At 46.9% G+C, this 12,706-nt stretch overlaps 1 protein-coding gene across 1 annotated transcript in view; it reads left to right on the top strand.

Moving 5' to 3' along the window:
* PAPPA (pappalysin 1) overlaps window positions 1-12,706 on the top strand; it is a 248,894-nt gene that overhangs the window by 165,357 nt on the left and 70,831 nt on the right. Inside the window, exons 11-13 of the mRNA XM_061201000.1 lie at window positions 5,009-5,122; window positions 6,072-6,207; window positions 8,218-8,431. Of these exons, the coding sequence (XP_061056983.1) occupies window positions 5,009-5,122; window positions 6,072-6,207; window positions 8,218-8,431 (464 nt within the window). The remainder of the gene's footprint in view (window positions 1-5,008; window positions 5,123-6,071; window positions 6,208-8,217; window positions 8,432-12,706) is intronic.

Below are 12,706 nucleotides of genomic sequence, written 5' to 3'. Positions count from 1 at the left end.
GCGCTAAAGATGAGACCTTCCCCCTCAAGGTCAAGGGGAAAACGGGGTTGCTCGCCCCTTGGTTCCTGCAGGCCCTAAGATGGGGATGAAAGGCAGTGACCTTCTCAGCTTCCATCCAAGACGCAGGGCTGGGCTTCCTGCAGAAGAGAGCGACATGGGCACCAGAATTCCTGCCATGAATTCTTGGGGTAGGGGTAGAAATCTCACTGGAGATGGTTCTACACAACAAAGGTAGGATTTAGAGGGTGCAGAACATAGGTGAGGGCAGGGCATCAGTTCTGGGAACCAGAAAAATTTGTATTTTCATATTAATTTTGCCACTTACTTGCTGTCTTATAGTGTGCAAGACACCTGCCCTCCCTTGACCACTGAAAAGGGAATGGTCTCAGCAGATAACCTATTTAAGTCCTTCTAACTCTAAAACTCTAAAATAAGGAAGCGTGTAAGTGTTGGCTGCTTAGAGAAAAGAGTAGGAGAAAGTGCAGCCAGACATCTTCCCCTGGCTGTTGGGAAGAATCTGTCCAAAGGTAAACTGGGCTGTTTATAAATGGAAGTGAGTTCTCTGTCCATGAAGTATTCAAGAAGATGCTGGGTAATTCCTCCTCCAACCCTGAAAAGACCTAAGTGAGGGTGCTTGCCAGCCCAACTACATCTGCTCTTTGCCTAGCAACATTATATGAATTTCTCTTTTTGCCCCTTCACTGGATCATTTATTTATTAATGTATTCAATAATTCAGTAAATATCAATATCTTAGTCATTCAAAACAATATTTGTTTTATTTCATTTTATTGTGATGAGAACACTTTAAAAGAAGTCTACCCTCTTAAGTTTTTTTGTGTACAATACAATATTATTGACTATAGGTACAATGTTGTACAGCAGATCTTTAAAATTTAATCATCTTGCTTAACTGAAACTTTTTGTTGATTTATACATTGATTAGCAACTCCTTTTTTCCTCTCCCCGCAGCCCCTGGCAGCTACCATTCCACTGTTGGATTCAATGGGTTTGACTCTTTTAGATACCTCATAGAAGTGGAATCATGCAGTATTTGTCCTTTTGTGACTGCCTTGTTGCACTTAGCAGAATAACCTCAGGATTCATCTGTGTAGTCATATATGGCAGGATTTCCTTCTTTTTAAAGGCTTAATAATATTCCATTGCATGCATATACCAAATTTAGTTTATCCATTTATCTGTTGATGACATTTAGGTTGTTCCCACATCTTGGCTATTGTGAATAATGCTGCAATGAAGATGGGAGTAGGCAGTGCAGAAAGATCAGTTTCAGCTAGAAGAGACCCCCTCCGTATCTTTCTAGAAGAACCTGAAGCCTAGAGGCTGCCAATATGTTTCTAGAGCCTCCGTGATGTATTCCACAAACCAGTGAGTGATGTAAAGGGAAGGAGGAGATCTTGTTCATAGCAGCATGACAGAGAGGCTTAAAAGGTTACTCTTATCACCCCCCTGACATCTCTGGGGCTGGGGGCAGCAAGGTAGAGCCCTTGGCATCATGTGAAGGATTTGTGTGTCAGAGAATGGGAGGTAGAGCAGAACGGCTCTGCCTGGGATTTGAGAGAGGTGCAGATTGGGAAGGGAGAGGGAGTGGGAGAGCTTGGAAAGGTCACTGAAGAAACTGGGCGAAGGTGATGGTGAGGGAGGAGGAACTTGGGGTGATGGTGTGAGAGCTTGAGTCCACATGGGGTGTGCGATGTAACTCTCTGGCTCATTCCCCCACAAAATGTTCAGTAAAGTCTACATTGCTCAGTAATATTTTATGGAATTGGATTTGCTTTTTTAGAAGGTGCAAAAAAGTGGGTGGATGAAAGCAGGGCATCCCCACAGAATCAGGTACCTTGGGATCACACTTAGGTGTGTGACCATCCTTTTGGCCAAAGGCAAGGCTCTTTTCCTCTCAGAGAGAGCCTGGTGTGCCATACGTCTTCCATAAATGGCTGCTGAATGAGCAAATTCATGCACGGTCTATAAAAGCTGGGGGCTTGTGAGTGTTTGCAGCCTCCCCGCACCTCCCCAGGAACACAGATGGTTTTAAGATCAGCTGGGGCTTTGGGCAAAGGTTCAGCTGGATTTGTTTGTTCCTCTCTGATCTACTTTGACTGTCCCTGGTCAGGATCGCAGCCAGCCTGAAACAAACACAAAACTAAGTAGGAAACCAGGAGAATAAAATAACAGCAGCACGTTCCTCTGAAGTCCTGTCTAGTGCTGATAGAGCTGACAAGATAAGAGGAAACTGTGTTTAAGTAGCGAGAGGGCTTTGTTCAAGTCCGAGACTTCTCTGACTGTGAATGCTGTAGATGCAGAGATAAGCCCCCTGCTCTAGCCCTCCAGAGGTGTGCTCCACCACTCTCTGATGGGGGACAGGCAGCTAAGAACACAAGGGGAAAGAATTCCAAAATGATACATGTCAAATTGCTGGCCTGGATTTCAAATGCCATAGATAGTTTATGCAAAGTCTCGCACTGTTGTAAAAATGTAACACAATCCACTGGCAGATCTGCATGAGCTCAGTCTCAGTTGTTTTCGAGAAAAAATAAATAAACTTGAAAAACGTCTTCCAGCCCATTAAAGTGGCTTGTTTTACCCATAGTCTCCTCGGTATTAGGCTTCTAGAGATTTGAGTAACCGAAGCTGACACCTAATTCCTGGCCAGTGAGATGGCTGATTCTTGGCACTTTCACTCTCCTTAGGACGTTACCTGTGACGTTCAGGAAACTAATACTATATTCCCAGGACCCACTGATACCTTGGGGAAGGGGGAGGGAAACTTTGGCAATGAACAAGTTTCAGTACTTTTCAATGTTTTTAAAGCAGTGAAGCTCTTATGAAACATTACAAGGCAGCTTGATATATAAAACAGTTGAGTGAAGATGCGCTGGTTGAAACAATGGAGCAGAAGCTAAGTACATCTTCTCACATCCTGACCCTCAGACTGACACCTCCAAGCAACCCTAGGAATCCATAGGCAACACCTTGAAAACCTATGACCCAATCCAACATTCAGATGTGAAAGGTAAACCGAGGTCCGCAGAGCGGAGATAACTAGTCCACAATCACACATCAAATTGTGAGGGAGTTTGAACCAGAACCAAGTCTCTAATCCAGCTCACCATTGCAGAACTTCCCAGGTGACAAAAAACTTTTCTTCTTCTGTTTGAGGTTTCAAGAGTAAACTGAAGATGTTAACTTTAAGGGAAATTGGGTAAAGCATATATGGAATTCTTGGTGTTATCTTTGCGAGTTTCCTGTAAATATAAAATTACTCCAAAACATAAAGTTTATTTTAAAAAAAAGCATTGCATCTTGCAATTGTGGATTACAGTGCAGCCATGTGTTTTAGCTTGACTTTGATTAGTGAATTTGATGTGTAACTTTTCCATGCTATTTTTAATCCTTCTGCACTCATGTATATGAATCCCTGGGTATAGTCTTGCTTTGCATGATTTTTATAAATAGAGTCATAATACACTTACACCTTGTTCTTTTTTAGTCACTCAGTGTTAAGCTTTTGCAATCTCCCCATGTTGAGATCTATGAACTCACAAATAGGGCTTCCATTTTGCTTGGCCAGGGTCCATACTGAACCAGGTGTTAAATATTGTTAGGATCATCGCTACATTTGAATCTCCTTCAGTCCTCTTAATATTCTTTTGCTTACAGAATCCTATCATATGAATATATCATATTTTATTCATCCCTTCTTCAACAGGTGAACATATAAACTCTCCCTAATCTTTTGCTACTATAGATATGGCTGGAATGGATAGTCTTGATCCTTGTATATGTATTTTTTTCATTTCTTTTTGTTTGTTTTACATGTGTATGTTTGTTTTACATGATTGAGATTAGATTATCTCACTTTTTTTCATAGCTTATAAGACCTTAGAGTTCTTTAGGTTGGCCTTACTTTTCAGACGCGTAGCCTGAGACCCGCAGATGTGGAATGACAGGCCCAAATTCCCGGGGAAGATTGGAGAGAGGAGCCACATTAGAGGTCCGAGGGAAAGCTCTAATTTGGGATGACCTTCTGCAAAAAGTCTGACCAATCTCAAGAACACCTCGGCTGTTCCTCTCCTTTTCCATCATAGCTCTTTTCTAGTCTACAATTTATAGTAATGTATGCATATGTGATTACTTGATGAATGTCTGTACACACTGTCACTCTAAACTCCGTAGCATCTGACCCGTCTGCCGTCTTGTCCCAGAGTGCTTGGCAAATAGCAGTTACTCAATAAATGTTATTGGAATGAATGATTGAACCAATGGAATGAAATGACATTTGGATACACAAGATACTTCTCAGTTTGAACAATACTACTTGTCTATACATGCTTCATGTTTCTTTTAATACAATTTGATATATCTATCATTGAGAATGAATGTGTGTGTGTGTGTATATACAAATCTATACAAATGGTAGAGCTGATTTTCTCTGGGGAAAGCAAATGCTCACATTGTCATAGTCTTTGTTCTGTCATTAATATAACTCTTGAGCACAACTGACGGATTTGCTCTAAAGTGGTCTGCTTGGTATTCAAGAGTCTGTGAGATCCAAGCCCTCAGGCCTGCCTTTGATGCCACTTTCCCCAAGCTCTGTTATACCAGGCAGCTTGTCACTAATCATTCTGGGCTTCTGCTTTCCTCTGAGCCCTTGCTTCTATTCCCTGCATATGCAATGCCCTTCCCTTCGTAGCTACCCTATTTTTCCAGACCCAACTCAAATGTCAACTCTTCCAGGACTCATCCCCACGAGAATGTCTCTGACATCTCTACCACCAAAACGTGTTATCTGTCCTTTCCCTTATCTGTAGAAGATTTTCTCTTCTACATTAGAATGTGGGCTCCCGGAATAGACTCTTGTCAGTTCATCCCTATTTCTTCCTGCAGTGTCAAGAACGAAATAGGTGGATAATAAAGTTTTGTCAAGTTGAATTTAACTCAACCTCTGAGACCCTCCAAAACATTTGTTTCCCTTTATCTTTTTCCAGGTGTGTCGAACCAAGGTGATAGATCTCAGTGAAGGCATTTCCCAGCATGCCTGGTACCCTTGCACCATCAGCTACCCGTACTCCCAGCTGGCTCAGACCACTTTCTGGCTCCGGGTAAGTCAAAGCTTTGAGAGCCTTAGATTCTCCAGCAGTGGCCCCCAGGAGGCACTGCCTCCTGTGACCCTTTCTCAAGATGGCTTTGTCTACCCACTGAGGGTGTTAATTGTACGGACAGAGAAGAAAACACTTAGCAGCGGGATGCTTCCTGGAATGGAATCCCTTAATTGCTCATGGGATGCCTTCAGTCCCTCTTATTTTGGCCAAGAGTTTAGATACCATTTATCTGCCTGGAAGACCATCATTGTTCAAGGCCTTTTAAATTGCCTTCTCCTTGAAGTTTTCACTGACCCCCACAGAGATAAGGGACTGTCCTCTCCCTTCTAGTCCTCACGTGTGGTCATCTATTGGATGGCTCTTGTCAAGTGCCATGGTATTCCATAGCTGTCTATGGGCCCATCTTCCTGACTACGGATTGTGATTGTTTCAAGTTTTGATTTGTGTGTCACTGACCTACATTGAACTCCACCGTCCACAGAAGTGCAAGGGCATATATCTTATTTACCTTTGTCTCCTCGGCGCGTAGTACAGAGGTTAGTTAGCATGGAGAAGTGATGAATAATAATAAGTACCATTTTGCGTGGTTATAATGTATGCCAGACCCCTTACTATCAGTATTCTTACTGGAGCCTCCCAGCCATCCTGTGATGTAGCTATTCACGTATCCATCACTTGGAGGTGAGGGAACTTAGGCCCAGAGAAGCATAGCCACCAGTGGACGTCACACAGCTTGGAAAGAGCAGAGCCAATGTTAGAACAATCTCTGACCTCAGAGCCTGTGTTCTTCACTCTGAGGTTTCACTGCCCACCTGTTCCCATCACGGGACCGCGATAAGTAGTCCAGCTCCCGAAATGGAAGATTCTCCTCAAAACCCCCGCCCCGTGGCTGCCTCCGCACTGCGTGCCTGGCTGCCTGAGTGAGCCTCCTGTGTCGTCTGCGTTTCAGGCGTACTTTTCTCAGCCAATGGTTGCTGCAGCTGTCATCGTCCACCTGGTGACTGACGGGACCTATTACGGGGATCAGAAGCAGGAAACCATCAGCGTCCAGCTGCTTGATACCAAAGACCAGAGCCACGATCTAGGTGAGCGTTGCCCTCAGGTGCGGCGTGCTCTCGGTACCTGCTTCTGCATATGCCTGCGGGTGGTTGTAAGGATTGGCTGAGGATGAGTTCTTTCCTCCCCTTTCCTCTTTCTTGCTTCTCTATTTGCCATTCTGGTTGCCTTCAAATCAGGATGTGTTTGTGTATCCAGAGAAGCCCGAATCTGACAGGTATGGGCATAAGGGGTTCATGTCAAAGTCCTCCTTTCAATAGCTCCCTTCTACCCGACGCCTTTACCCTCAGGCATCCCATGAGATCCTCAAAAGACCCTGGGAAGGAGACTGAGTAAAGGTTTTTTCCCATTATGTGTGTCATCACCCGAGACCCAAAGAGAGGCATCGAGAGGCCCGGGTCACGTGGAAGGAGCCAGCAAGAGAGCAGGGAGCCAGCAAGAGAGCAGGGAGCCAGGTTTTCAGAATCATCGCCTGCCGCTCTTTACCCTATAACCGTGGTGTCCGTGATAGTAAACGAGCCATTGCTTGAGACGTTGTGACCCGTGCAGAGCACAACACCCAGCGCTCAGGAAGTCCCATCACCCCCTCCCACACTTCCCAGACACCCTGCCCCGTCTACCTCTGGGCAGCCAGGCCAGGAGTTTGGAATTCCAAGCCAGTGCTGAAGTCCAGGCTTCAAAGCTGTGCCCGCACCATTCCACAGGGAGCTCATTTCAAAGACCCGTAGGAAGCAAGCATGCAAGGGGTCACTTCAGGGTCAAGCAGAAGCCAAGGCAGGAGGAGGGGTTTTGTTTTGTTTTTATGTTTACTTATTTGGTTAGTTTTCAAGGCAAGGGGGAACACGTTAATAAGGAAGAAGAAGAAAACCCTTCTGGATTTATCTGGATTCCTGGGAAATGTCCCTAAGTGAGAAGCACATATTTTCATAGCTGTCAAGGCATCGCAAAGGGCTCTGCGGATAGATTTTCAGAGGAGTAGGGAAGAGTCAGGTTCCAGCGAAGGTCCTTAGATCCTGCTGGTTGATGCCTGGGGTGTCCACATGTCCCTCCCCACTGGGTCTCCTGTCCTGTGTCCTCAGCATCCTGGCACCCCTTGCAGAGGCTCTGCAGCTCTAAGACAGTAGACCACAGAAGGGGACCTGCTAGACGGGGAGCCTCATGTCCCAAAAGAGCAGGCCTCCCAGGACATGGTTAGGATCGTCCCATTTTTCAGATGCAGGCACTGAGTGTTAGGGGTTTGGTGCATTCACATAGTAAAGGAATGGCTAAGCCAAAAATTGAACTGATGTCCATCAAACACCAAAGCCAGCTTCAGTTTTACTGAACTCCAACCCACCCCATCATTCCCTTCCCTCCCCTTCTGACGTACCTTTTCTCCCTGTCCCTCTCCCTCCCCCCTTCCTTTTCGAAGCCTGGGGACTTCTAGAAAGAACTGAGAGCTTCTGAGTGAAGCAAGTTTGGATTTTCCTTGGACTTTATATGGCTTGCTTTTCTGTATCCCTCTGGAAAGCCACCTCCTGATCATGATTCTCTGTCTCCTCTTTGCAGAATGGGTACAGAGGTCCTTACCTCACAAGAGCTGCTCCCAGGTTCCTAGATTAAAAATGAGAGTAGGCTTTTTACCCCGGGAATGACTTATTTCTGTGAATTATTTCCATCATTTTTATGACAGACCGGGAAGGCAGCCTGAAAACTAGCAGCTCAGACCAGCAAGCCCTCATGCAATGTGGGAGGGAAGTGAGGGCCAGTGGTGCTTGGCCAAGGGGTGGCCATTTGGGGGAGGGGGAGGGGCTGTGAGCCCTAGGTGAAGGGAAAGCTTAGGGGGCAGTGAGGCAAGGGGATTGGAAAGATTTGGAGCCAAGAGAAAAAGGCAGACAAAGAAACTTTCAATCAAACTCAAAATCCCCACTGGCCACCCAATGGTGCTTTTGTGCAGTGACATGAAAGGGTCTGGGGGCTTCGGGAAGGGCCCGTTGGGGAGGGCGTGACTGGCCGTGAGTAATGAGCCTGGCCCCCCGGCCCTCTGTCTCCCCTGACAGGCCTCCATGTTCTGAGCTGCAGGAACAATCCCCTGATTATCCCTGTGGTCCACGACCTCAGCCAGCCCTTCTACCACAGCCAGGCGGTACATGTGAGCTTCAGTTCACCCTTGGTCGCCATCTCGGGGGTGGCCCTCCGTTCCTTCGACAACTTTGACCCCGTCACCCTGAGCAGCTGCCAGAGAGGGGAGACCTACAGCTCTGCCGAGCAGAGGTAAGGCACCCTGGGTCGGCTCGCCCTGGGCCGTTTTGTAGCCAAGTGGAGATGAAGGGATTCTGGAACCGGGCAGCCATATGTGTTGTAGTATAAAGTCTGTGTGTTTCTCCCTTCCCTGTCCTCTGGTCAACTCTGCCTTTGGGCTCGGGAGGCCCACACGTCTCTGAATTCCAGGGGTGAGGGAGGGCAGCAGGAACATGTTGTGGAAAGAAGACCTCCTTCGCCTGGCTCGCGGTCCCAGAGCTGACGGTGGCCTGCGGGATGACCCTGGGAACATCACTTTCCCTCTCTGGGCCTCAGCATCCTCATTTGAATGAAGAGAGGAGAGGTGGTTTAGCTCTCTTTCAGCTCTGAAATACTGGGATATTCTGCTTCCTAAGTAGCACAGGCAGGAGTCATAACCCTCCTAAATTTAGGGGGATGCCGGGGGACTACTATTTGCTTCATCCCACTTCACTGTATATTTCAGGGTTGGGTAAACCTCTGTGTCTTCCCCACACCTAGCTCCTGAGAGATTCTCCCAGTGGTCTCGGTGTCTATCTTTTAACTGCATGACATTGCTCCATCAGTACCTTTGATCTGGCATCTGTTAATGCACCTAGTTTGGAGCTAAGAGAGGATGCTGTTTCCTAGAAAGAATATGAGCTTTAATGATACTCTTACCTGGGTTTGAATCTTCCCCTTCCTGACTGTGTCCTTGGGCAAGGCATTTCACTTCTCTGAGTCTCAGTTGTCTGTTTTGGAATAAAAACGGGTGATAGTATCTACCCCATAGGGTGGTCGTGAGGATTAAATGGTGCACTGCAGGCAAAAGTGCTCTTACAAACTATTAAGCACTGTGCAAAGATCATGTATCGATAGAGAGTATTTATCACCACTTTCTGATGTGATGGTGGTGCTTTTCTGCACAGAATTCTGCATAAAGTTCTTAGAGTTGAGCCGGGAGAAGCCTCAGAGCTCATCTGGTACATCCACAGTGTCCAAACTTCCATGTTAACCTCTGGGTTTTCACAAGCGGAAGGACTGGTTCAGGGTCCCACATCATCTCTGACATTTGTTTAAAGAGTTGGGGTCTCTGTGGGCTCCCCCTGAGCGAGGCCCTCTGAAAGGCAATTCAGCCCTGACCTGTATACCTGGGAGCAGGAGAGGAAAGAGGAGTGGGGAGGGGGACCCCAGCCTTTCCCACGCCCCTGCTACCCCAGAGGACACAAAAGGTGGTTGCAAAACCCACATTGTTTTGCACCCACTGTCTCTAGCTTCTGTTGTACAAAGTCTGTCGCAATCCTTCGGAGGCAAAAGAGCTCCTTAAATATCACTCGTTGTTGTATTTCACCCTGAGAGGGCTTTTTCATCCCTGGCTCTCCAGGCTATAAAAGTCAGTTAATTCTCAGAACCCAGGGAAACAATGTCGACGGAAAATGCAAATCCATCAGACCTTCTCTGCAATGCTTTCTCATCCTTAGCCAGCCACCAGGACCATCCCCGAGTTCACTGAGCCCAGCACTGGCTTCTTTGAATCCTTAATTAGCAGTTCCCGTGCCCGAAGTAAACAGTAAGAAGTGTCTAACCTTGGAAACAAGTCCATCAATAAGTATGTGTTGAGTTCTTTGACCCGTTGTGGGAAAACACTGAACTGGGGCAGAACGTTGCCCTGTCTCTGGCTGGTGGTGGAGCTGGGAGCCAGGCCTTCCTCCTCTCTGGGCTTCAGTCTCCCCACGTGTGAAATGACGATGGCGATGGATCCGTGTTCTCTGTGGCTTCTTTCAGTTCGAACAGTCTGTGATTCTCAAGAACTAGGAGGGGTGAGAGGGAAGAGGAAGGGACCCACACTGGCTTCATTATCTTATTTCATTATCACCCCCGTCCAGTGAGGTATAGACAGAGTGAGTGAGTCAAGGCCATCCAGGCAATGGGAGGTAAAATCCTGCTTTGTCTGCCCCTAAGAGCCACACTCTGCCCACCAGGACCAGGCACATCCAGGAGAGAAAAGGATTTTTCATGTGCTCACTTGTGAGCATTTAGTCAGTGAGATTGAGTTAAGTGATGGAGATGCAGCCATCTTGGGATTATCAAAGTCTATGTGTTCTCATTCCAAGGGGCTCTGAAATTATATATTATATATATTGTTTTGTCCTGACGCTAACCTGATCCCTGAAAGCTGTGAGGCTGGAAGAGATTCTTTGGTTCTGCGTCCTCATTTGAGGATGGGAAACCAAAGGTCCAGGTGGGGGAAGTGTTTCCCAGAGTCACCCAGTGGGTTAAGATGCAGAACCCAATGGCATTGGAATCCAGTTCTCAGGACTTGCAGGTCAAAGCTCTTCCCTCCTCATCAGAGGTGTCAAAACAGCTGTGTCCCGGAGGCCAGACTAGGCCACAAACAACTTGTGTTTGTTTGGCCCTCATTCGGCCCCTTCTTTAATTAGTTGCAGCATTTAACTATCAGGAGAGTAAGTATTAAAGACCACAGTTCTTCCTCCTCTTAAACACATCAGAGGATTTGGAAACACCAGGCCCTCGATCCCGCTCGGCAACGTGGGACGGGAGAACCTGCTCTGGCCGGCAGGTGGCCTCCCACTGGCCACACCCCTCTCGGCTCACCTGGCCATTCAGATGGTCAGCCGGACCCGCAGCTGCTGACTTCGCCTCCCAGGGCTGCACCCAGCACATCACCGGCTCGCTTCTAGAACTGCAATAAGGTAGAAGAGCCTTTTAGGGTCCCTTCCCGCAGGAGCCTCGTTTCTGGGCAGGAAAACGAGTCTTATCTTGATCATTCTCTCAGCCTCGCTTCTCTAGCGATCCTGAAGCTGGTGTGCCAAGAGTAGTTTGCCCTTCGTTTTCCAGTGTTGAGCGTGCTGTCTTTCTGGCTGTCCCCGTCTGAGCAGCTCAGAATGATTTATAAACAACCTGCCTGTTATCATCTCCACAGCGCATGGCATGATTGCAGCTAAGCAGCCACAGAAGTTAAGCCGTGGGTCAGGGGACAGAGCCAGGAGAGGAGCCCTCACCAGCCCTTTAACCTCTGGCCTTGTCTATCCCGGTTGAGGGGTACATACTGTCCCCCATTATGCACGACTGGGGGCCCTTTCAGTTGACCGCGGGGGCAGCAGTTAAAGGACTGACTGTGGGATCACTTAAGGACCTACCGCTACATGGAACTTGAGTCTCTAAGTAAATGAATTAAATATGTATAAGAAGAAAAGAAAATTCATAAGTATCTGATTATCTCTGCATGGGGAGAGGGGGTGTTTCCACCTTCACCCAGGCTGTGAGAATTTTATTGGTAAAATTACCTGTGTCCCTTCCCCCACTGGCATCAGCCACTTTCCTCCCTTCTGAGAAATGTCTTCTTTTTTCCCTTTCTTTTGTTATTTTTACTGACAGCCCATCACTGGTATGAAATCCTCCCCCCACTTTTTTCTAATGAAGGCAGAGGCTTTTTTGTTTTGTTTTGTTTTCCTTGTTCTGATTTTTGTTTTTGTGTTTCAGAAATGACAGAGCTGTGTCAGGGAGTTATTTGGGAGGGGCAGTTGGGGTAATGTTTATCATTTTTGGACAATGTGTTCACACAACCCTTTCCAACTAACGGGACAGCAAAGGGAAGAGCAGGGACTTAGGGACAGACAGGTAGATCCGTGCTGGAATCCTGTCCACGCCGAGTGCCTTTGGACAAGCAATTTAAAGTCGCTTAGTCTTAATCTCTTCTTCTCAAAAATGGGAACAATAATACTACCTCATGGAGTTATGGTGAGGATGCAGAGAAGATAACGTAGGTAAAACACAGCTGCCGATACCTGTTACTATTAATTCCTTTTCCCCTTTCCTTCCTGTTCCTGTAGGCCAGGTTTAGACAAATGTGCTGAAAAAGCAGGGACTCCACATTCCCTAAGGTGTGTTCTGGAGGACACTAGTCCTAAGAAACATGCCACGAAGAAAGGTTATCAGAGCTTGGAAAATGATGCGCACACGAGTCCCTTCTGAAAACCCACCATGTGCATTAGAACATTCAAGGTTCTGAGAAGTCCTGCAATGAAGAAACCTGACTGGTCTCATTGACCCAAAGCTGCCCTCCCCATTAGAGCATAGACCTGTTTGGTCAGGTAACTCATATGACCAGTGAATGTTTTCCTTCATAGTAGACAGAGCCAGAGGAGAGAGACTGCCTTCTCATGGAGCGTCATAGTTGCTAAAGCATTTCTCATGCCTTGACCTTTCAGCTCTGCAAACACGCTGAGCTCCAAGCTGTGCTGGACCTTTGCACATGCCCTTCACTCT

The sequence above is a fragment of the Eubalaena glacialis genome, chromosome 9, assembly GCF_028564815.1.
Source record: "Eubalaena glacialis isolate mEubGla1 chromosome 9, mEubGla1.1.hap2.+ XY, whole genome shotgun sequence".
NCBI classification, from domain to species: Eukaryota; Metazoa; Chordata; class Mammalia; order Artiodactyla; family Balaenidae; genus Eubalaena; species Eubalaena glacialis.
The sequence above is the reverse complement of the archived record's forward strand: the minus strand, read 5'-3'. Positions and strand labels throughout refer to the sequence as shown.